Source organism: Canis lupus, chromosome 28, assembly GCF_048164855.1.
Source record: "Canis lupus baileyi chromosome 28, mCanLup2.hap1, whole genome shotgun sequence".
Classification (NCBI taxonomy): Eukaryota; Metazoa; Chordata; class Mammalia; order Carnivora; family Canidae; genus Canis; species Canis lupus.
Window position 1 is genome coordinate 18,576,897 of NC_132865.1, and position 25,217 is coordinate 18,602,113.

The following is a 25,217-nucleotide window of genomic DNA, read 5'->3' on the forward strand; positions in this document are numbered from 1 at the left end:
ATTCCTTGCAAGGCATTCTCCAATGATTTCCATCTCACTCAGCATAAAATTCAAAAACTTCCTCACCTATAAGCCAAAAGGACTTCTGGCCCATGCTACCTCATTTTCTAACACCTTACCCATTGTGGAATAAAATTCAGTCATACTAGCCTTCTTTGTGACCCCTGAAAAACCCCACTTAATTTTGGATTTAGAGACTTTGTGTCTGGTATTCCTTCTGCCTAGATTTCTGACTTTTGTTTAGCTGACTCCTTCTTGTAACTGAGCTCTCAGCTCAAGAGCCACCAACGCAGGGAAGTCTTCCCCAGCTCAAAGTCCACCAACATGATTAGCTCCACCTTTATCCTTCTCTATCATTCATTCTCCCTATTTTCATTAAGTTGTTGAACTTTTTATACACTGATGTATTCTCCAGCATCAAGAACAGTGCCTGGCACAAAAATGCTCAATCAGTATTTGTCGAATTAAATGCTTTCTTTTTTAAAAAAAAAAAAAATATTTATTTATTTATGAGAGAGAGAGAGAGAGAGAGAGAGGCTGAGACACAGGCAGAGGGAGAAGCAGGCTCTGTGCAGGGAGCCTGATGTGGGACTCGATCCTGGGACTCCAGGATCGCGCCCTGGGCCAAAGGCAGGCGCCAAAACGCTGAGCCACCCAGGGATCCCCCGAATTAAATGCTTTCTAAAACACAAGGTTATCAATAACAAATTGGTTTAATCAATTTTAAAAGCTTTTCTGTAACTTATTAAAATTTTGAATGCAACAGACATACAGGAAAATAAGGAAACAGTTACTTAGACATATTGTAATACCTTCACTAGACAATTCATTACCACCTGAATTTGTACATTTTCGTCCAATGAACCAGTATTATATATAACAATATGTAAGATATATATGTCAGTTTTAGAAATATTTGGTTTTAACTGAATTAGTAAAAATTATTAAAAACAGAATTTAAATTTTAAATCACGTGTAATTATTTGTATAAAATCTAAAAGGACTGTGTAAGAGGACACAGCTGAACAATAGCAAAGAATGTTCTTGAACTAAATGTCATTCAAAATTTATAATTTATAAATTATTAAAAATGATTATTTTTTTTAATGAAGGTATTCAGTAAAAGTAAAAAAAAATAATTACTTAAAGAAATTGCATTGTCCTATTACCATCATTGTAAATTTGGGATATGTTCCCTATTTGAGTTATGTCTTTTAAAACTAAGTTGAAAATTTTTGGTTAGAAAACAGTTAACACTGCAGATACCACCTGGCCCATAAAAAATGAAAGACACATGTTTGATGAATAAGTGAATGAACATGCATGCTTATTTTTTTCATCCCATTCTGCCCAGCTGCCCTAGAATCACTATGAACTTAGCCAAACTGTTTTTTCAGGCTTTCAATGTGGCCTCCATATTGTTAAACTCAAACCTCCTCATTTTATTTAATCTTTATAACCATCTTCTAACAGAACTGATCATGATTTTTCCCTTTCTTCATTTAGCTTCCAGGATATCGTGCTCCCAGGTTTTTTGTTATTGTTATTGTTTTTTACTAATTTTTAATTCTCTTTGTTGTTTCTCCCCACCTCTCTTACCTCTACACTATAAAGTATATCTAGGGCTCACTTCTCAATAATCTCTATCTATACTCACTTCCTTAATGATCTACCTCTCTTCATGGCTTTAAATACCATCTAAATGCTGATAAACTCTAGTTTTATGTTCCAGATTAGATTATATCACTTTTGTCTAATTGCATACTTGACAAATTCACTTGGATATTTAAGCTAAATTTTAAGTTTATACGTCCAAAATTGAGCTCCAGCTTTCTCTACCAAAAGTTGATCTATCCACAGTCTTCCCTATCTTAAAAATATGGTAACTCCAATACTTCTAGTTCCTCAGGCAAAAACTATACAGCCATACACCATATCCAAAATCTGTTAACTCCAAAACGAAATAGAATCCTAATGTTAACCCCCATGATAAAGAAATGGGTGATTACTGGACAAGAACTAGGCCACAGTCCTGTTCTGCTTCTCATGCTAAAGTTCTCATCTTCTGTTGTTAATGGAGGGAAAGAGAGAATAGACTGGCTTTTGGAAGAGGAGAGAAAACTATGTGGGAAAACAGCAGGCATCCTTATCCCGGGAAGTAAGGAGGCAGAGGTTGGTTACTAATCTCTTGGAATTTGGTTGGCAAAATGGGTATCAAGTAACTGGGTGACTTCTGGGATCTCTCTAAACATTCTGAAAGCCACCAAGTTGAAAGACACAGAATCTTGCCCATTGATCTTTAAACCAGAATAGAAAATGACATCAATGGGACGCCTTGGTGGCTCAGCAGTTGAGCTCAGGGCGTGACCCCAGAATCCTGGGATGGATTCCAACATCAGGCTCCCTTCGTGGAGCCTGCTTCTCCCTCTGCCTATGTCTCTGCCTCTCTCTCTCTCTCACGAATAAAATCTTTTTTTTTTTTGAGATTTCCCCCCAAATCCTCTGATCATCTTAATCGTTTTATTTTGAAAATGCTCATCTACTGTAAATACTCTACTGATTACTTTTTTCTAAGATTTTATTTCTTTATTCATGAGAGAGACAGAGAGAAGGCAGAGGAAGAAGCAGATTCCTCACAGGGGACCCAATGTGGGACTCAATCCCCAAACTGGAATCATGTCCTGAGCTGAAGGCAGACACTCAACCACTGAGCCACCCAGGCATCCCAATAAATGAAATCTTTTTTAAAAATTTTTATTTATTTATTTATTTATTTATTTATTTATTTATTTATTTGAGACACAGAGGGAGAGAGAGAGGCAGAGACACAGGCAGAAGGAGAAGCAGGCTTCATGCAGGGAGCCTGATGGGGACTTGATCCCAGGTCTCCAGGATCACGCCCTGGACTGAAGATGGTGCTAAACCGCTGAGCCACCCAGGCGTCCCGATAAATAAAATCTTAAAAAAAAAAAAAAGAAAAGAGAAAGAAAAAAGAAACCGCCATCAATTTTCAAGAAACTGGATTGAGTGGATTTAGATCTTGCTTCAGATGCAGAAACCCCCAGCCTACTGGCTGCCTGGCTCACCAAGGCAATTTCATTAGTCCAGCAACCAGGCTTCCTTGAATTTGTCAAGACTGATGTTATGATTACAAAGGAGTTTTGGTGTGTACTCACACTCTTGCCACTTCTCACCACCTTCATGTCAACCAGCCAGCAGTGTTAAGTTGATTACTGCAAGAGGTTTGTCTACCTGCTTACACTTTTGCCCCACCTCCCACCACCCAACTTCTATTCCCAAAAAAGCCAAGTGATTCTGAATAAGTATAAGATTATAGTATTCCTCTGTTCAAACAGTTCAGATGGCTTCTTACTGCTCAGACTAAAAGTGAGTTTCTACAATGATCTGTATCTGTCCTTCTCAGTTAAATTTCTGATCTCATTTTCTACATTACTTCCCACCCTCACTCTGTGTCAACAACATGGGGCCCTTTGCTGGGTATGGTGATTTAGGGTCTTCACACCTATTCTAGGCAAGGAAGAATGTTTGTTGTATTTACTTCTGGGTTCTAAAGGTGCCTGCCATATGGTAAACTGCTAAATGAAGCAATAAATAACAACAATTTCAAAATTTTGTGGCATTTTCTTGCTTTGAGTGTTCCATTCTCCTACTAAAACTACTTCTCTTTCCTTTCTGAGATGCTAGGTTTTCTTACATTTAAGGAGGCATCTTCACTCTCTCAGAACTCCAGGGTAATAACTAAATTACATAAAACTGGCCTTAATGTCACTTTCTTCCTATCAGTATTACCATTTACAATGCAACTTCTGAAAAGAAAAATACATTAAATATAAGTATCATTGTCTTTAAAAAACAATAGCTATCTATTCAAATTAAGGTCCAGTTTCTATGAGTATCTACTATACTAAAGTATAGGAAAAAACAGTAACAACTAGACTTTACTTCCTGTGTTAAACATAGCCATAGGAAAAAAATCTAAGTGACAAATCGGAACCAAGCTATTACAATATGCACCATGGATCAAAAGTACCAGTAGTTTTTTGGCTCAGAGACTGGATGCCTAGCAAAAGGAGAGGTATCCAGATGTATTTTGTTTTACATTTAGAAAAGTGCTAAGCCAAAGTTCTGACCATAGTTTCGCCCATATGTGAGGTGAGAACAAGCAGGCACAGCCACCAACCCTCCCAGCAGTATCTGTCAACGGTTCCCTAAAAGACATGGAAATAGATTTAAGAGCGGAAAATGGCTTATATAATTGGCCCATGTGTCCCTTTTTAGGCAAAGTATCCTGGCTGCTAAAGCGCATTCTAGACTTAGGTACCCTTTGCATCACAGTGAATTACTTGGGATTTCAGTCATTCTATAGTGTTGTAGGGGGTCTATGTCAAAAATTTGTAGCAAGAGGTAAATATCCACTAACTCATTTTAGTATCTGAATTCCAGAACATTTGAACATATTTATTATTATCTCATTAGCTCCATATTATAGGATAATTTTTAGTGTACCATAAATATTTTAAATATTGACTTATTTGAAACATTTATTCCCTCATCTCTAGCATTTCCAATTTCAGTATATCTCCGGTGTTACTGATATCCTACCTTCCACAACTTTTATTATTTTAATTCCTCTTTCTTATCTGTCCTTATATTTATCTCATACATAATCTTTACTCTTCCATCCATCCCTTCATTCAACGTATATTTGTTGAACAATCAACAATATTCAATCAACGAGTATTTAGTGAGTACTTCTATCCATCAGCCACAGGGTTATAAAAATAATTAAGGTATGATGCTTATCCTTCTAGGAATTTTAAGTCTTAGAAAGGAAAATAGACATGTAAATATTTAATTCCAACAAAATTTTGATACTACCAATACATTTTAATAAATGCTTTAGGAGCATAGTAGAAAGGCAGAGGAATGCATGCACCAGTGACAGCTTTGCAGAAAGACAACATTTGAGCTTAGTCTTGAGTAAGACATTATGAGGAGACAGGAAATGCAGAAATTCTGGGCACAGAAAAAACTGATAAGCAAAGAGACAGAGGAAACACAACCATCCTTAAGAACAGTGAATAGATAAATGTGAACACAGATTTAGATATACACAAGGGAGCTGAGGGCCATGGGCAAAACTGACAGGATATACCTCCTTGTATACATTAATCAAGGTAAGCTTCAACTTGTGAGCATCCAGAAGTTAACAGAAGTGTCATGCAGCTGAGTAACCACTATTATAGAAGTGTTTGAGGAAAAAAAAAAACAGACTTAGTAACAATGAGGAAGGTGGACTCAAGTAAAAAGTAAAAATAAAGTAGGAACAAACTGGTATAGTCTGCTGGGTGAGAAGCTGTGGTACCAATCTTTAGGTGACATAATTAGCAAAGCTTAGGATGAAATGGAAGAGATGAATTCAAAAGACATTTCTGAGACAGAATCTACAGAGTTTGGCAAGTAATCGTATATTTATGTTTGCAGGTATATGTTATGTGAAAGTGGGAAGAATGAGAGTGTGGCAAGAGCTGGGGATGGGCCCAATTTTCTATTTTGTAAGATGTTTTGCTTTGATTTGCTTACAGAAGACTCAGCAAATGTTGATGAGATCCACTAAGAATCCAGGAAAAGAAGCAGGATCACAGATAAGGGTGGAGGTGGTTCATTTTCTTTTCAGACACCTTAAGCCTAAACTAGTAGGCAGCAGGAAATATGAAAATGAAGCTCAAATATGAAAGCGGAGCTCAATGAGATGACTGTTGGATGGAGATAAAGACTACGCTATGGACTAAATACCATCAATATATGGATGGTATTTAAAGTCAATGGAGTAGATATGGTCCTGTAGGAAGGGAGATGGCCAAAAGGAAAAACCTGAAAAACAAAGTTTCAAGAAACGAAGAAAACAAGAACATGTTGATGAAATAACTAGAAAAACAAAACAACCAAAGGATAAGGTGAAAACCCATGGGAAAGGAAAGGCTTGAAAAAAGACAGTATGTGCAACAGTATCAGATGTCTTATTATAGATTGTGGTTTTATTCTTTACACCAGTTTTACTAACAAGAAAAGCAATGCCAAGTATGGTTGCTGGCTAAGTTCACATCCCAATAAGCAGCAGAGGCAAAGTGAACGCACTGCTACTGAAGTCCAAAGCTAGTATTTTTTTCTTTTAAAAATCTATTGCCTCCTCAGCAACAAGAGTTCTAGTTTCTCAACTTACCCAAAATCAAGTGTAAAAAAAATTATAGGACTTCTTCATTTATGAACTTTTAAAAAGAAAGCCAATTAGGGGGATCCCTGGGTGGCGCAGCGGTTTGGCGCCTGCCTTTGGCCCAGGGCGCGATCCTGGAGACCCGGGATCGAATCCCACATCAGGCTCCCGGTGCATGGAGCCTGCTTCTCCCTCTGCCTGTGTCTCTGCCTCTCTCTCTCTCTCTCTCTGTGACTATCATAAATAAAAATTAAAAAAAAAAAAAAAAAAAAAAGAAAGCCAATTAGGGAGCCTTTCCAATCATCACTGATTTCCATAATCAATAATTTATTTCTCCCCTTCCTTATCCTGCCACAAGTCTGTGTTTCTTCAACCTACTCTTCTTCTGGAAGGTTCCCTGGAACAGCACTTGTCAGTTTCTCTTCCTCTAGTTGAGATATGCCCTCCACTCTCTGCCATAATTTAGGGTCCTGATCACCTTCCAGGAACACCTATTAACCATCTTCCTCACTGATTAACTCTCACCATTAGGAATATTCCATTATTTTGGGCTCCTTTGGCATTATTCATACACTTTAGCAGAGAATTTTACAACGTTGTTTACTTGAGCATTTTCAAATGTATCTATTCTTTCTTCTAAATCAGCCTATAAGCTCTTCAATGGAAGATGTGGCTTTCCAGAGTCCACTTTTAACCCTATTATTTAAATGAGGGTAAGAGTAGGGGTAGGTATGTGATGTTAATAAATGCGGATGTGGCTTGGCTGCCATAGGTTCCAGGATAAACAGTACACTAAATAAAGCACCAAGTGTGAATAAGGTAATTGGCTATTCACATTTTTAATGTGATATGGCAAATAGCATACAAGCAGACAAAGTTGTGGCACCTATAGGGTATTGCGTATTTTACAGGAAATAGCTCTTTAAGCCAAATTTTAATTTTGTTTTCTCAGAATTAATATATTTTAAATAACTATTTAAATAAATATCATTTTCACAAGGTTGATCAACATCTGTACTTCTGCTGCTATATATGTTAACAGTATTTCAAATAAAATAGAAGTGTTCTTTAAGACTTCCCCTTAAATGTGTATTCTAGAAAATGTGTTCCAGTATACTTGGGCAACGAAGTCCTTTGCAGCCCAGTTAATGGCCAAGACACAGTTCCAGTGCTAATAGTATCTAAGGGCAACACAACATAAACCCTGGCTGGTTTCTAAATCTACATTTCAAGGATAGAATGAAACCAGTGAAACTAAAAAGAAACTCATATAAACAGCCCAGACTAGACATCATACAATAGGCAGTTATTTTCTTTGGATTTGTTTCTGTGAAAAACGAATCACTGAACTAACTTCTTTCATTATTTCCATATTACTTAAAACACACACAAATATTCTCAGATTTCTTTTTGTGGGTTCAAACTCCCAAGGTTTTCCTTATTTTAAGTAAAAAGCAACAGAACACCTATCCACATGGAATAAGCATATGGTGGCCTACTTGGAAAGGCTCCATAATTGGCTCTTTCTGTTTGAAAGCTCACAGTGAAGAACTCCTAGAATTTTTTACTTCGGACAAACATTTTAAAATATACAAAAAGGAGAAATGTATCATAGCCTGCACAGAATTTTGAAAAGAGCTAACAATTTCCTTATGTATTTTATTTAAACAGTATGGGGAGACATAGAATTAACTATCAGTCTATAGTAACATTTACTAAGACCTTGCAATATGCCTGACAAACTTTACTACCTAGGTTATCTCCTTCAATCCCCACAACAACCCTCTGAGGTGAATATACATGCTAGACACGAGGGAATGGAAGTAGAAAGAAATTAAGTTTCCCTAAATCACACAGCTAATGCATATCAGTGCCAAATTTTAAACCTAGATCACCAGATTGCCAGGCCCCATTCTTAACCTCTCATGCATTTTCTTGAGTGCTACCTACTTTCTTCAGGGTAAATTGTTTTTCTAGTTAAAGTTAAAATAATATGCTAAATTTTGTAATGGGTAATGTGAATTTAGAACTTCCATATATCATGAAGGTTGCCTAGAGAATATCCATCAGCACTAATGTGAATGCAGAAGAAGAAAAACTAGAATGCATTAAAATTAGCTATGCCCTACAATGTATCCAAAGGAGAAATGTAATTCCCAATGTTTATTACACATGTGTTGCTATCACCAATGATTATTTATCTCAGTTTTTGCTAGTACATTCCTAATTTTAGTATAATAGATATTTGAATTTTTTTCTAAATTTTCAAGGTACAAATATATTAATGAGCTATATCCTAATAGCCTTTAAAAAGTAAGTGTGTGTGGTGCCTGGGTGACTCAGATGATTAAGCATCCGACTCTTGATTTCGGCTCAGGTCATGATCTCAGGGTTGTGAGAGCTAGCATCTGGCTTTGCACTGGGCAGGGAACCTGCTTAGGATTCTGTCTCTGCCTCTCCCCACCTCTCTAAAAAAAAATTAAAATAATAATAATAAAATGTAAGTTTTATTATTGTTTGCTACTGTACTCTAAAAATAAATGAGATTATTAAGGATAAGTCACATATATATTTTGTAATCTTTGTCCAAGCTTGTTTTCACATGACAAAGTGCATAAATAAATCCACAAGAATAAATAAATCCACAAGAAAAAAAAAAGTCATTTCCAAAGCACTCCTTAATATAAAGCAACCAGAAAAGTGTACAATTTACAAGGTAATTTACATACTGGTAAGCAGCAAGGATCTATTGGAAAGTTATCACCAATCCAGAAAACTACTTCAAATTATTGGTCCCTGACTTTTCAGATCCACCATTCATAAGTTCCATCAGCTAGGAAGAGGAATTAGGAAGCAGTTGGTTCCACTAACTCACTTAAAAGCAAATGTGTTAGCTGTTCAGCATTTCAGTATAGGAATCTTCCTGGTAAGAGTAGAATTCAGAGTTTTTAGTAGGAACATTGCATCTAAAGGTATTTAATTCTACTATGAAATTCAAAGAGCTCTTAGAATAGAGGGAACACTAATAAGAATATACAGAGGAAGATACTCCCCCAAAAATCTTTTTTTTTTAATTTCATACAGGACAAATGGCAAAGATTAAATAACAGCATGAAGAAATTTAACCAGGAAGACTGAAAGCATTAATAAACATTTTTTGTACATACCATTTGAATAATTTCCTTACCATATACTGCATATTAGATGCTGTTGGATACACCTGACTCCGTAGTTTATTATGAAGGTCCAAGATACTCTGCATGTCATTGTCTGTGATGGCCCTCTTCCCTCTTTGCTTGGCCATCCACCACTCACCATCCTCATCCATGTACTTTTCCAAAAGTTTCTCCAATAAAGTAGCATTGGGAACCACCATGGCTGGAATTGCTCTAGCCATGAATAGCACTGTGGTCACTCTGAGCCACTCCTGCGCGGTACACTTCATAATGAATGATCTCAGGATTTCCCCGGGAAAATCTCCAAGACAGGCTCTTCCACTCCTTTTGGCTATAACGACATGCAGTGTGATTAAGGTGAAAATCTAGGCAGGTACTAACTTTCCAATAACAAAAGTAAAATAGCAGTCACAAAGGAAGTGTGCCAGATGGATTGGTTTACATAACGCCAACAAACGGACATGGGTTTTGGATTGGAGAGAAGTTATTTTTAAAATAACTTCTCTCTAATCCATTTTTCCTCCAGAGGTTTTCCACGATGCATTATTTTCACCAAATAGACAACTATATTTACCAAGATAACACGCAAGAAGCCAAGATAAATGGCAAAAGTAGCCCCAAAGAGTCAAAGCTTGAGATTCTATTTCTGAATGGAAAAGCTTTAAGAGGCTACATATTACATACATACAGCTTGCAAAGGGGTATCATCCACCTTACAGCGTTTTCTATCAACCTAGAGGTCCAAATTTCGCTGTCTTAAGGTATTATTTTATACCAGAGTCCTAGCTCCAGTTCGCAGACACTCAGGATGTCCACAACATGCTGAAATTGAGGTGAATGTTTTGAAGGAGTAGAAAATATCATTCATAGGTATATCCACGGGTATATGCATCTAGAGGGCCCATGGGAACTAATGCGAAAGAATGGCCTGGGAGGAAGTCTCCTCTTCCCCAGGCGCAGGGCAAGAAGAATTCAATCATATTTCCTAGAAAGTGTGTGCCCAACCTGTGGCCCGCACCCGATAAAGCTAACAGGTCGCCAGCACCTCTAGCTCTTCCTCCCACGTGCCGCAGGCGCGCGCTCCCCACTTAACCCAAACGGAAAGCGCACGAGGATGAGGAAGAGGAGGGAGAGGAGGGAGAGGAGGGAGAGGGAGAGGAGGAGGAGGGAGAGGAGGAGGAGAGAAGGGAGAGGAGGAGGGAGAGGAGGAGGGGAGGAGGAGGGGAGAAGGGAGGGGAGGAGGAGGGGAGTAGGGAGAGGACAAGGAGGAGAGGAGGAGCAGGAAGAGGCGAGGAGGAGGTGAGGAGGAGGAGGGAGAGGAGGAGGGGAGGAGGAGGGGAGGAGGGAGGGGAGGAGGAGGGGAGGAGGGAGAGGACAAGGAGGAGAGGAGGAGCAGGAAGAGGCGTGGAGGAGGAGGAGGGAGAGGAGGAGGGAGAGGAAGAGGAGGAGGAGAGGACGAGGACGAGGAGGAAGAGGTGAGGAGGAGGTAGAGGAGGAGGAGGGAGAGGAAGAGGAGGAGGAGGTGGAGGAGGAGGAGGGAGAAGACGAGTAGGAGAGGAGGAGGAGGAATGAGAGAAGGAGGGAGAGGAGGAGGAGGAGGTGGGGAGGAGGAGGTAGAGGAGGAGGAGGGAGAGGACGAGGGGGAAAGGAAGAGGAGGAGGAGGTGGAGGAGGAGGAGGGAGAAGACGAGTAGAAGAGGAGGAGGGAGAGGAGGAGGAGGTGGGGAGGAGGGAGAGGACGAGGACGAGAGGATGAGGACGAGGAGCAAGAGGTGAGGAGGAGGCAGAGGAGGAGGAGGAGGGAGAGGAGGAGGGGGAGAGGAAGAGGAGGAGGAGGTGGAGGAGGAGGAGGAGGTGGAGGAGGAGGAGGAGGTAGAGGAGGAGGGAGAGGTGGAGGAGGAGGAGGGGAGGAGGGAGAGGACGAGGAGGAGAGGATGAGGACGAGGAGGGAAAGGAGGAGGAGGAGAGGAGGAGGAGGGAGAGGACGAGGGGGAGAGGAAGAGGAGGAGGAGGAGGTAGAGGAGGAGGGGGAGGTGGAGGAGGAGGGGAGGAGGGAGAGGACGAGGAGGAGAGGATGAGGGATGAGGACGAGGAGAGGAGGAGGTAGAGGAGGAGGAGGAGGGAGAGGAGGAGGAGGAGGGAGAGGGGGAGAGGAGGAGGAGGAGGAGGAAGCCACGGTCACTTGGAAGCACCAGCTCCCGCAGATCTCCATCGCTGCAGCTTTGCAAGCAGCGCACTCACCCTCCGCGTCCGCCCATTCTCTACAAGTTGCCTTTTTTTTTTAAGTGGAGTTTTAGAAGGAAAAAAAGGTAGACGGGAGAAGGTGGGAGCGACGCGGTTTAGAAACGCCCTTACCTCTCCAGCGTGGGGCTCCCGAGGCGAGCGGGGCGGAGCAGCACGGCGGCCTCCCGCAGCCGCCCCAGCCCGCGCAGAGTCGGGTCGGGAAGGGCCGGGGCGCGGCGGAGGGTGGAGGGCGGAGGGCGGAGGGCGGAGGGTGGACGCGAGCCTGGGCCTCCCGCGCTCGGCGAGGACCTGCAGCGGGCCCGGCGCCCCACGGCGAGAGGCCGGACCTGGGGCTGCGAGGGAGCTGGGGGTTGGCCGGCCAGGGGGGGCGCCGCGCGTCCGAGCGGCCGCGGCGGGAGCAAGGGGCGGGGACGCGAGCGCGGCTGCGAGGCGACGGCTGGCGGCGGCCCCGACTCCCGCCCGGGGCGGCCGAGGTGCGCAGAGCCGGGCGCCGAGCGCTTCCGCCGCTCCCGCGAGCTCCCGGGCATTTATTGCGGCCCCTGCGCGCGCACGTGACGTGAGCGCCCCTCCTCGCCCACCCCCACCCCTCCCCGGCCTGGCCCCGGGCCCGCGGCGGAGCGGGGAGCAGCCGCCCTGCTTCTCCCCCGGCCCCGCCAAGCCGGGACGCCTGGCCTTTGTGGGCGCGCTTTGGGCGGCAGAGCCCGGCGTGCAGGTCTGGACCGTGCGGGAGGCGTGGGCTGGGAGGGCCCCAACTCCTCCCCACCCTCACCCCCACCCCCACCCCCAGCTCCTCTGCTTCCAGAGGTCTTCCTAGTAGCTTCCAGACGGGATGCAAGGATGACTTCAGCAACCCTGACGGGAGAGGAGGCGCCCCCGGGAGCCTGCGGAGGGGGAGCGGGGATGGCTTCGCATCTCAGGCTCCTGGAGATGCAGAAGAGGTGCTGGGGGGCGGGGTGGGGAGGAACGGCTTTACCTTTTATCCCCAACAGGAGATCACTTCTGTTTCCAGGACCCAGTGTCTAGCATAGAGAAGCTGTTCCTTTTGGTTCCATTAAACCTTTATGATGACCAGATGGGGAAGGAGTTTCATAGAGGGATGTAGTTAGGGATGTGTCACTTGGGATTGCCTGACAGTTGAGAGTCTCACTTTATCTATAAAACATGTGGCATTTGCTTCCCAAGTTGACCAGAGCACTTTGTTTTTCTGTTTTTTTCTTTCTAATGATGTAGGTATTTTTGGAGTTGATATATGAAGGCTACCCTCAATTAATTCATCAGCGTTATATTAACAGGGATTTAAAACCCAGCCCTAGAACTGATAGTGAAATGAGTGCCGATTTCCCGGTTGTCCATATTGTAATCCGGAGTAAAAAAAAAAAAAATGCTATCTTTAAATTCATGAAGACTCGCCCTACTGACTATGGTACCGTGTCTACAAGTAGGTTTCTTTAAATTAAGAAGCATTTATTTAATTCATTTACCTTTGCTTGCCTCATAGTGACCCATGATTCTAAGTCCTTATTTCTAAATGCTACAGTATATATAGCATGTGATCAAATGAAGTAAAACATTTTGATAGTAACTCCCAAATCATCCTGAACTGCTACCTCTTTCCACAACATACTTAAACTTTATCAAACCTAAAAACTGAGATTTAAGCCTCTAGTGAACTTGAGACCTTGCTTCCTCTCACAATGAAGAAAAGGGAGGCATCACCTATTAGGACACAGGAGGTGAAAGGTTTTGGTGCACACATGACTTTCATTGAAGGCTTTTGCAGCTTCATAGCAGTTTAAACACAAAAAGATTGTTGCTTTGTACTTTTTCAGTTATTTATAACTCTTTTGCACAGGATTCAGAAAACCCGCTTTCCCTCCTGGAAACTACAATTTTAATGTAGTATTGAAAAGTATACTAAGTATCAAATTAAAACATCTTGAGAGTAATAACATTACTTGAAATATTTTCAAAGTGAATTTGAATTGGGATGCAGGGAAGTAAGATGATAAGGACCAGAAGCTAAATGCATTGACTCTTGAATGTTTCCGTCACAAGCATTTCCACACAATATACAAATCAGACACCTAAAGGATTGCATTAAAAAAAAATAAGATTTGGTTTTAAGGCTTTATTTCCAAACTTTCCAGACAAGAAAAAAAAAAAAAAGTTTATATCCCTTGACTCAGCATTTAAATTGGCTTCCAATTTGGTACTTCAGGTCATATTTTTATGTAAAAGAATGATTCAAATATTCATTATATTAAACATTAATTTTTGGATAGCACAGCTTTTCGATCTGATTTAATATATATGCCTGAACTGTTTTGAAGAGAAGTGACAATATTCTTGAACACTTAAAGATGGTATTTTCACATTTTTATTTGTTATTGAGAAATCTGTATGTAGACAGGGGAAACATCTTCTCCACACTGAATTCATGTAAAAATGGCACTTTGGTTTGTGGCTAGGATGTTACTTATAAAGCCATGGTTGTTTTTAGCATTACTACTTTCTTGTGGCAGAGGCTGTTGATTGCCTAACCAACAACCAACCTTCCACTCCTTTCTTCCAACCTTCCAGTTTACTGAAGCGGTCACTCTCTCGCATGCTGTCCAGCTGGCTTCTTTGGGAAGTGAATGTTGATTAGTTAAAGCCAATCATCACAATTTATCCCTGCTACAGTGACTGGTTTAGCAGGGACATGCCTGCAGGGACAACCTTGGTTACTGAAAGGGTGGAAGAAATCATCTTAGGTATGAGAAGAAGGGTTGGCAAGGTTTTCTTTGAGATAAAAAGAGATACAAAAAGAGAAAATGTCCCTGAAGGTGCTGGTAAGTTTGTGAAATTTAGAGACAGCTGTTATTGTGCAAAGAAGGGCAAGCCTGAGAGCAGAGACCTTGGACGGACATATTGCATCTGACTCTCTTTGCCACTGACCAGTCACTGAACACCTACTCTCCATTTTTCTGCTGACAAGAGATAGTAAATGCATTGCTTAGGCCACATTGACTTGGGTATTCAGTTACCTGCAGCTCTAAGTACTCTAACAGACATATCCCACCAAGAAGATACCTTCCTCTGGAAATGTCATTTTGTCCACGCTGCTATCATTTTCTGCTAATGTCCATACTTAGGTGGTATGTTTCAATATATTCTTATGTGTTTTTCTATCCCTGCCCTTGCAAAAGTAGGTACAGGCATACCTCAGAGATATTGTGGTTTCATTTCCAGACCATTCAATAAAGCAAATATTGTAATAAAGCAAGTCAAATGAATTGTTTTGTTTCCCAGTGCATATAAAAGCTATGTCTATACTATACTATAGTCTATTAAGAGTGCAATAGCATTATGTCTAAAAATACATATAAAAATGCCTTAATCAAAAATATTTCTAAAAAATGCTAACAACCATCTTTTTACTGATGGATGTTGAGTGTTTACTGAGTGCTGATGGCTGCCAACACATCAAGGGAGCGGTTACTGAAGGTTGAGGTGGCTGTGCAATTTCTTAGAACAACAATGAAGTTTGCCATGTTGATTGACTCTTCCTTTGAGGAATGATTTCTCTGTAGCATGTGATGCTGTTTGAGAGCCTTTTACCCACAGGAGGACTTCTTTCAAAATTGGAGTCAGTCCTCTCAAACCTTGCTGCTGCCTCACCAACTAAGTTTATGTGATACTCTAAATCCTTTATTGTCATTTTAAAAACCTTCACAGCATCTTCAATAGGAGTAGACGCCATCTCGAGAAGCCATTTTCTTTGCTCATCCGTAAGAAGCAACTCCTCATCCATTCCGGTTTTACCATGATGTTACAGCAATTCAATCATAAATCATATATTCAGGCTCCACTTCTAATTCTAGTTCTGTTGCTATTTCCACCCTATCTGCAGTGACTTCCTCCACTCAAGTCATGATCCCTCAAAATCATCCATGAGAATTGGAATCAACTTCTTCCAGACTCCTATTGATACTGATATTTTGCCCTTTTCCCATGAATCACGCATGTTCTTAATGGCATCTAGAATAGTGAAATCTTTCCAGAGGTTTTCAAATTTACTTTGCCCAAATCCACCAGAGAAATTATTACCTATGGAAGCTATAACCTTATGATATGTATTTTTTTAAATAAGATTTGGAAGTCAAATTACTCTTTGATCCATAAGCAGCAGAATGGATGTTGTGTTAGCAGGCATGAAAACAACATTAATCTCATTGTACATCTCCATCAGAGTTCTTGGATGATCAGATGCTTGTCAATGAGCAGAAATATTTTATAAGGAATCTTTTTTTCTTAGCAATAGGTCATACCAGTGGGCTAAAAAAATTCAGTGAACCATGTTGTAAACATGGCATTGTTGTTTCATTTATACAGCATAAGCAGAGTAGATTTAGCATAGTTCTTAAGAGCCCCAGGATTTTCAGGATGGTAAATCAACAGAGGCTTTGACTTAAAGTCCTCAGCTGCATTAGCCCCAACTAAAAAGTGAGCCTGTCCTTTGAAGCTTTGAAGCCAGACATTGACTTCTCTCTAGCTCTGACAGTCCTAGATGTCATTTTTTTCCCTAATACAGGGCTGTTTTGTCTACATTGAAAGTCTGTTATTTAGTGTAGCCACCTTCATTAATTATCTTAACTGGATCTTCTGGAGAACTTCCTGCAGCATCTACATTAGCATCTGCTGCTTCACCTTGCGCTTTGATGTTATGGAGATGGCTTCTTCCATAAACCGCTTAAATCAATCTCTTGTATTCACAGCTTGGCCTACTGGCCAAGAGGCCTAGCTTTGGGTCTGTCTCTGATTTCAGCATACCTTCCTCACTAAGATTAATCTTTTCTAGGTATTTTTGTTATTATTATTCAAAGTGAGAGATGGTGATTCTTCATTCACTTGGACACTTAGAAGCTATTATAGGGTTATTAGCTTAATTTTAATATTGTTGTGTTTCAGGAAATTGGAAGGTTCAGTAAAAGGGAAAAAGACCAAGTAATGGCCAGTCAATGGAACAGTGAGTCCACACATTTATTAAGTTCAAAGTCTTATATGGGCATGGTTCATAGCACCCTAAAAGTTAAGTTACGGTAGTAACATCAAAGATCACTGATCAGAGATCATCATAACAAACACAATAACAAGGAAAAAGTTTGAAATATTTTGAGAATTACCAGAAGTGTGACGTAGAGACAAGAAGTGAGCAAATGTTTTTGGAAAAATGGCATGATAGCCTTGCTTGACGCAGGGTTGCCACAAAACTTCAATTTGTAAAAACGCAGTATCTATAAAGTGTAATGAAACAAAATACGATAAAATGAGGTATGCCTTTATATTCATCTGTATATATTCATCTATATGTATTCCCCTGTAGGCATTTCATCTGCTGTATGGTTTCATGACCCTTAAACCTGAATCTCAAGCCAAGGCCCTGGTTGTTCTGTTAATATATCATGATAAGCCCATCCTCCCTAGTGGGTTTTAAGAGATGGAATCAGTGTAGTGGAATGTTTTAAAACACGGAATTTTAAATTAAGATGCTGGAGTTAAGCTCCATGACATGCTGCTAGTTGTGGAATGTTGATTATGCTACTTGGCCACTATGAACCCTTGATCCTTCCTCTTAAAAAGGAAACATAGGGGTACCTGGGTGGCTCTATTCTGTTAAGCATCTGTCTTCAACTCATGTCATGATCCTGGAGTCCCAGGAGCCAGCTCCTGGAGGGATCCCGCTTCTCCTTCTGACGCTCCCTGCCTTGTGCTCTCTCTCTCTCACTCTCTCAAACAAATAAAACATTTTTTTAAAAAAGGAAATAATAATAGTAGCTATCTTAAACTTTGTTACTTTGTGTATTAAGATGAGTTAATAATAAAAAAAAATAAGATGAGTTAATAGGGGTGCCTGGGCGGTAGAGTTGGTTAAGAGTGAGACTCTTGGTTTCGGCTCCACTCATGATCTTGGGGTTGTGGGATCCTTGAACTCCATTCTCAGTACAGAGTCAGCTTGAGACTCTCTCTCCATCTCTCTCTCTGCCCCTCCCCACTGCACATAAACTCTCTCTCTAAAATAAATAAGTGGATCTTTAAAAGAATGAGTTAATGCATGGGAGCACTAAAACAGTAACAAGTAAATAGAAAGTTCTGAATAAGAGTTAAAAATTATTATAAGAACCAAACTAGAGACTTTATATATGCTATTTTATAAACTCAATGGGATTTAATCAAAGTACTGTGCAGACTAGAAATTTAACTTTTAAATAGAAGACAAGTAACTGGCCAGGGTGCCTGGGTGGATCAGTCAGTTAAGCAGCTACTTTCAGCTTAGGTCCTGATCTCAGGGATCGAGCCCCACATTGGGCTCCCTGCGCAGTGGAGAGTCTGCTTCTCCCTCTCCCTCTGCTGTGCCCTCTGCTTGTGATCTCTTGCTCACACACACTCTCTCTCTTATAAATCAATCAATCAATCAATCTTTAAAAAATTAAATAATTGGCTATAGACATGATGAAAACAATCTAGAATATTTCTGGCAAATTTAGTCAATTTTCTTCTCACTGCACATATAGAATTTAATTCAGCTTACCATAGGAAACCATCTCCCTTCTTATTCAAAGCAGATCTTATCCAAGATCTGAAATATATATATATATATATATATATGTATATATATGTCTTTCATATATATGATTGACTTTTAATAAATGCCATACTAGTCTTTCTATTCTAACTGCAAGAATATAATCAGTTATTAAACTTGATTATTGAAATGTAATATACATGCATTAAAATGCAAAAAATTAAGTGTGCAGCTTGATGGAATTTTACAAAGTTAAGACACCTGTGTGAAAACAACTCAGATCCAAATAGAGAACATAGTGATTTTAATGAAGTTCATTTTATCAGTCTTTTTCTTTTGGTAAGTGATGTGTGTGACCTGTTGGGGAGATATTTACCTATTCTTACGTCATGAAGAAATTTCTCCTATGCTATCTTCAGGCTTTATTATTTTATACTTTACAATCAGGTCTTTGATCCATCTAGAATGGATTTTTGGAGAACTTTTTTTGAAATTGGACTCCTCTACAACCACTGAGTTCAGTGATTCATTTTTAAGATATCTTCTTTTACCACCAGTGCTGTCCTTTATTATCTGGAAAAAAATGTTTGTCAATAATTTCCAGAAATACTTCTGTGCCTTTCTTGATCCTGTTCTCACTGCTGGAAGTATCTTCCATTTATTCTTTTCTGAGTTCCCACTCTCTAACCATTTTTCTCCACAAATATTTTAACTGATCCAGCCAACGATTATCTCTGTTATTTCATTTTCCTCTAACTCTTATTAATATCTATGGTATAAATGATCACTATTGAATTGATGTACTTATCTCTAACAATGCCAAGCTCCTAGAGAAGGGAGATCATGTTTATGTGACTTTTGTATTATTTACAATTTAGATTAAGTAAACAGATGAATTGGATTGTTAGAATATTCAGTATTTCTCAGAACGGTACACACATGTCCCTGGATATACAAGCCTGTGGTAAGGAGAACTAGAATCCACAAAACAAGGCACATAATACTAGAGATGATTTTTCACTTGGAGCTTTTTTCTTTAAGGAAAACATGTTGAAAAAATGTTTATTCATAAATGAATTGCAAAGCAGATGTGCAATTCAGATTAATTTTAAAATGAAAACCAAGCTTGGCATAACTTTTTTAAAAAAGAAGAATGCAATCCACTTTTAAGCCATTCATTCTTTTCAATATGTCACTTCTAAACATTAATAGGAAAATTATGTTTGCTAAAGTAAAGAGAAACAGGTCAAATGTTAATTAAAAATTATATTTCAGAATGATACACTACTTAACTGATATCCTCCTATGTATGTTTTACCTATTGATGTCTTGCTCATACTTCCATAGATCTCTTTACAACTTATATAAAGACAGAGGAAGGCAAACCAAAGCTTCTCTTTGCTCATTTATTTTGTTTCTGAAATTCCACATTTGAGTAAAATTACGTGGTGTTTATATTTCTCTGACTTATTTCACTTAGCATAATACTCTCTAGCTCCATCCACATATTGCCAATGACAAGATTTCATTCTTTTTGTGGTTTAGTAATATTTCATTGTGTATATATATACCACATGTTCTTTATCCTTTGATCAGTCAACGGATATTTGGCCCGGTCCATAATTTGCCATCATAGGACTACCCTACCATCCAGCAATTGCACTACTAGCTATTTACCCAAAGAATACAAAACAGTAATTCAAAGGGATGTAGCTTCCTTCATCTTTTAATAATCACTGTTCTATCTAGATCTGCAGAAGTGATTCACTATGTGCTGGGTCTAGAGTTTGTCTTTCAGGTTTACCAGGAAGGTCTGTTGTAAGGTAAGCATTATAAAAGGAAATATATTCATCCGTTCATTTACAGAATTAATGTCAAAGACAGGTTTTTCATCCTAATATAAGGAGAATGAAAATGTTCTCCACTATTGTTAGCTAACAAAACCCCTGAAGTCCACTTTTAATGATAATTTTAAAGGATCACATTTAACAAAAGTGAAACAATTAAAATGTCTGATGTTTTCTACAAATACGGACTCTCCACAATTAAAAAATATATATGGTTATAAAATACAAAAAATCACATATATAAAGTATATATAAACACATATGTGTGTATTGTATCTGAATGTTAAATATATTATTTTGCTAGATGATGGGAGAGATGAAGAAAATTTAATTTTAAGTTGATAAGTTATAGGGGAAAACACTGGAAATATGGAAGAAAATGTGCAAATTTTGATTTGATGTATGTTACCTTCGGTTCTGCTCCTGAATATAAACCCAAGAATTAATACAGATGTTAAAAATGCTTTGATCTAAAATAGTTGAAATAACAAGAAACTGAAGGCTTTGGAAAATCGTAACTTTATAAATAATAAACAGAGCACATGGGCAAATAAAAATATGCTGAAATAAACAGCTTCGCAAACAGATCTGAAACATTCATAATCTCAATATTGTGTAGCTGAATTTACACGAAGTGACTTTTGCTTCTGCTCCTGTCTGGCTTTGTACTGTACCTTTAGCTTCAGGACCCATTCTTGGTATGTCAATGTACCTCACTCTCTCCTAAATATTACTACCTCCGTGCTCTTTGCCCAAATTCTTCCCCAAATTATAACATTGTTCTGAACTACTGCATGGATATCTCTGCCCCTTTCTTTAAAGGTTTCATCTCAAATCCCAATTCTTCCAAGAAATCATTCTAATTGTCCTCCTATATAGATATTCTATCTATCCTCTAAAATCTCTGTGTATCTGCAAACATCAAAGGAAAAACATTTTTAATAGTAAAAGCATACTTTTTAGACCTAAAAAGGCCCTATTTTTTTTAAGTGGAAGGGTTCATTACACTGGTGATTCAGATATTAGAATCTTTAAAATATAAACCCTTTTATTTAAAAGAAATACTTAAAAATCTAAAATCATGAGAAACTCAAAATAAGAAAAATGAAACTTAATATATACTTGTTAGAATTTAGGTGAAAATGTGACATTTTAGGTATAAAATGTGACATTTTTAAGGAAGCGTCATGCTTTTTTTTGAAAAGCACTCACTGAAAACCTAGCATATTTTAGCTGGTGTTAAATTGAATTATTTGCCTACAAATCTTTCTCTTGCCATTGACTTTGGTCTTGTCCATATTGCTTTGCTCAATAGAACGCAGGTAGAAACTGAGACTTTTGGAGGCTTGGTAATTTCTACTCAACCTTTTGGAGCTTCTGTCTTCTGTCATGAGAAGAGCACGCCCAGACACCTGTTGCTTTTTTAGTTCCCAAACCTTGGAGTTCAGCCTTGTCCAACTGAGGCCAGCCAAGATTAGAGCCAACCTTTCAGATTTATTTAGAAGTAAATACTTCTAAAAGCTCCTAGGGTTTTGTTGTGTGCTGCATAAAACTATCACAGCAAGACTGTTGAGTAAATATTTTTATATTTAATGCATCCATATTATAACAATCCTGTGAAATATATATTGTTGACGTTTAGAAAGACTAAGTGACTTGCACAGAATGAAAATAAATCTTTTTCTTAAGACCAGTGTGCTCACCACAACCCCCTCTTCCTACCTCGACCCCACTGCTCTTTTCCTTTCTTTTTCAGGTACAAGTAAAGAATCTTTTCAAATGCAAATGTTGGTAGTAGGGAACAGGAGGTAAGGAGTAGCAAACTAATAGAGAATATCTATGCCAAATATATTTTGTTTTGAAGTTTCCAATTCTTCCTCATGGCTAAATACCCTCATTTGTGACTTTTAACAATATGAGAATATTTTTGTGAGCCTTAGCAAAATGCTGATTTATGTATCTTAACAAAATTACACTGCATGTAAGTAGTACTATATATGTAATCTAATGGATAAGAGTAAAAGGCAGATGGTGGGTGAAAGGTTAGGTTGTATCATGAAACCACAAATTTCAAGAATTTGATATTGCCCCTCTTTCGCAGAACTGTATCACTCCTTTAAAAGGTTTTTAATTTAAAAAGTTTGTTAGGCAAATTTTTGTTTTAGTCCATCCTAGGATAATGTTATATTTTAAGAAACAATAGTGTTATATATTTTTTTAAATCACATTTTTCCACATTATAGAAAAACAACCTTGGGAGACTGGTTCAATCCTGAGCAGAACTGTTGAGTTCAGAAGGGTCTGACGGTGCAAAGAAGTATATTCAATTGAGTGAGGAAACGAACAACAGGAAGCATATAGGCTCAAATCCAAGGCAAGACATATTTCTTGATATTGGAAAAAGGGAAAATGAAGTACAAAGGCTCTCTGCCCTCAACAATATTATATAAAGGAAGTTATGTTCTGAAAAGTAGAATCAAGCTGGTGCCAGGCAGGAAGAGGTAGGTGTGCGTGTTTTGAGATGTGAAGAATGGCTGTTATCCAGATGGCAGACAGGACGACTGAAGGAGGAATCAGAAGAATTCAAGACACGTTCTTCGTTTTGCCAAAGCAGCAGTCTATCCAAGTTTACTCAAGATTTAATACTTTAAATTTGAGGTGAAACTTTAATTATACATTTGGAATATTTGAAAATTAAGATTGCCTGTAGTTATAAAAAGAACATCCGGAAAGAAATATGTAAGAAAAACCATTACTTGTGCAAATCCCATAAGACAAATTCAATTTCTATTTCAAATTAATAGCTTATCTGTTAGTAACAATTCAGCTCACAGACCATCTATTAACAAGATGAAGCACTTCTCCCACATGTTGAACAAATTGCCTTCGCTTTATCAAACCAGGTTTCCTGTTCCACTTCTGGCTTCTCAGAATTTGTTTAAAGTCTGCCCTTGGCTTGCTTTGTTAGACCAAGGGATAGGAATAGAATTGGAAGAATGCAAACACAAAGAAAACGAATTCCAAGTTATACAATATACTCTTTTTTTCACTGTTTCCCTTTTTACTATTCTATCTGCTATAACTCTTTTCCTATCTCTTTTAAAAGACAACTCATTTTTGTGTCATTCTATTTTAGTTTTAATATCAATGTGTTTGTAATTTAAGTATGCATTTTTAAAAAGATACTATTTATGTATTTGACAGAGGGAGAGGGCAAAAGCAGGGGGAGCGGCAGGCAGAGGGAGAAGGAGAATCAAGCTCCTTGCTGAACAAGGAGCCCAATGCAACGCGGGGCTCAATCCTAAAACCAGGGATCATGACCCCAGCAAAGGCAGACGCTTAACAGACTGAGCCACCTAGGCGCCCCTAAACATGCATTTAACTAGGAATCATTTCTGCTTTTTAAAGCTATTTAATTTGGTAAATAATACCTTGCTATTGATCTTCAGTTTGTGGCATAACACTGGCATCCCTTACTACTGTTGCCATCTAAGGGAGATTATAATATCTTTAAACAGAAGTAGCTCTGTTTTGGCATTTCATGAATACTCAGTAATTATGACTTACTACATGACTTTGGTTGCTTTCCATTGGCAATCAACACCATGAAAATACCTACAGAGGGCTTCAATAAACCTCTGCAAATGCATTTTATTCATAACTTTAGTTTTTACTTACTCATCTGTTTTATAATAACATAGAAAATACTTTCAGGTGGTATAAAAATGAATAGCTTCAAATTATTATAGTCATAATGATATATAAAAAGGCAGGTTAAAAAGAATTTTCTTTATTCATGTTTATTGAAAAGTAATCTCCAGTTAAAAAAGATAACCATTCACCATTGTTTATGCATTTACTAAACCAGCTTATTTGCAAAGCATTGTTAATTTTTAAAAATTAAAACTTCACTGCCTTCGAGAGTTTTATTATGAGAAAATGTCATAATTTGGTTTGATGTGGTCTGTTCTGAAATACAAGAATCGTGTCTTTTATTACCATAAGAAAATAGTGAAATCATCTAGTCTTCAGGCTTAACCACTGGAGATACTATTTCAAAAGACAAAAGTGTTCAACATACCAATTTTATTTTTATGTGCAGTTATTTAAATATGACAAACTCAAAGGCTCTCATGCCTGCTAAGGGCAACTAGCAACATTGGTTCCGTATTCTGAGATAATATTTCCCCCTATTTTGTCACCTTTATTAAGACTATTTTCTTTGGTTAATAGCTATTTCTAGATTTTTGGCACAAGAAATGACTTTTGTTTCTGGACTCAAGTCTGCTAGAATCACAATTTAACCCATAAAACTGAATAAATTCAAAAGAATGGAGGACTCAGTACATGAACATTTTCTATAGCCCTTCGTATTTTTTATAGAAGAATAAATTTCTAATAAAATCAATCACTCAGCTTTGCATTTATTCTGTCTAAAAGTTGATTTCTTAGAACTCTAGTCAAAGCACTCTCTACTTGGTTGAGCTTCTCGTGGAATTATTACATTACCTTCAAGAAAATTTGAATATTAGTCCTCAAAGCTACATTAGATCAAATTCTCAGGCATATTTGCCAAAGTGATGGCCTTTTACCTACTGTCAGGATCAGACACCTTATCTGCCATGGGTGCTCATAGTATAAAGGGAAAGTGGGGGAGACATCACTGGGAAAGTGAAGTTTTAATGAATTTAATGGGTGAACCATCTGATTATAAAACTGGTCTGTCGGGTTCTACTCCATTAGTCTATTTAGGTGGCAGATTTTCAGAGATATTCTAATTGTTTTGTACAGAACCCAGTTTATGGGGATGAAAATTCCATAAATGTATGAGGATTTCAATTCCTTCCATGTAGCAAAGTCATATTCTTTTTGACTTCTGATCTCAAAGCAGGTAAAATACATCTACATAGAAGCCAATTCTCCCAAGGACAAACCTTGAAGTATGGAATGATCCTAGCTACAAATTCAGGTGATTTTGGAAATTTGGGAAAAGTAGAAAACGATTTCAGTAATGATTCAAAAGAGGTAACTTAAATGAGACCTCTTCTGGTCAAGACACTTATTAAAAGATTAGGTATTGGGGAAAGCAATGCTTTCAAGTTGGAGCAGCATGGTTGGCAAACTTTGGTGGAATTTGTTTTAATAATGAAC

The 25,217-nt window shown here is 38.7% G+C and overlaps 1 protein-coding gene and 1 long non-coding RNA gene across 2 annotated transcripts in view; one reads left to right on the forward strand and one right to left on the reverse strand.

Annotated features, from left to right (window-relative positions):
* The window catches only part of CRISPLD1 (cysteine rich secretory protein LCCL domain containing 1), a 48,040-nt gene extending 36,123 nt beyond the window's left edge, over positions 1-11,917 (reverse strand). The window contains exons 1-2 of the mRNA XM_072804173.1: positions 11,766-11,917; positions 9,423-9,742 (exon numbers count right to left, since the gene is read on the reverse strand). Of these exons, the coding sequence (XP_072660274.1) occupies positions 9,423-9,680 (258 nt within the window). The 5' untranslated portion in view covers positions 9,681-9,742; positions 11,766-11,917. The remainder of the gene's footprint in view (positions 1-9,422; positions 9,743-11,765) is intronic.
* Positions 11,918-19,570: 7,653 nt separating this feature from the next.
* LOC140620247 (uncharacterized) lies at positions 19,571-24,493 on the forward strand. The gene is made up of 2 exons (XR_012020036.1): positions 19,571-21,874; positions 22,310-24,493. It is a non-coding gene; the product is annotated as an uncharacterized lncRNA (long non-coding RNA).
* The last annotated feature ends 724 nt before the right edge of the window (positions 24,494-25,217 follow it).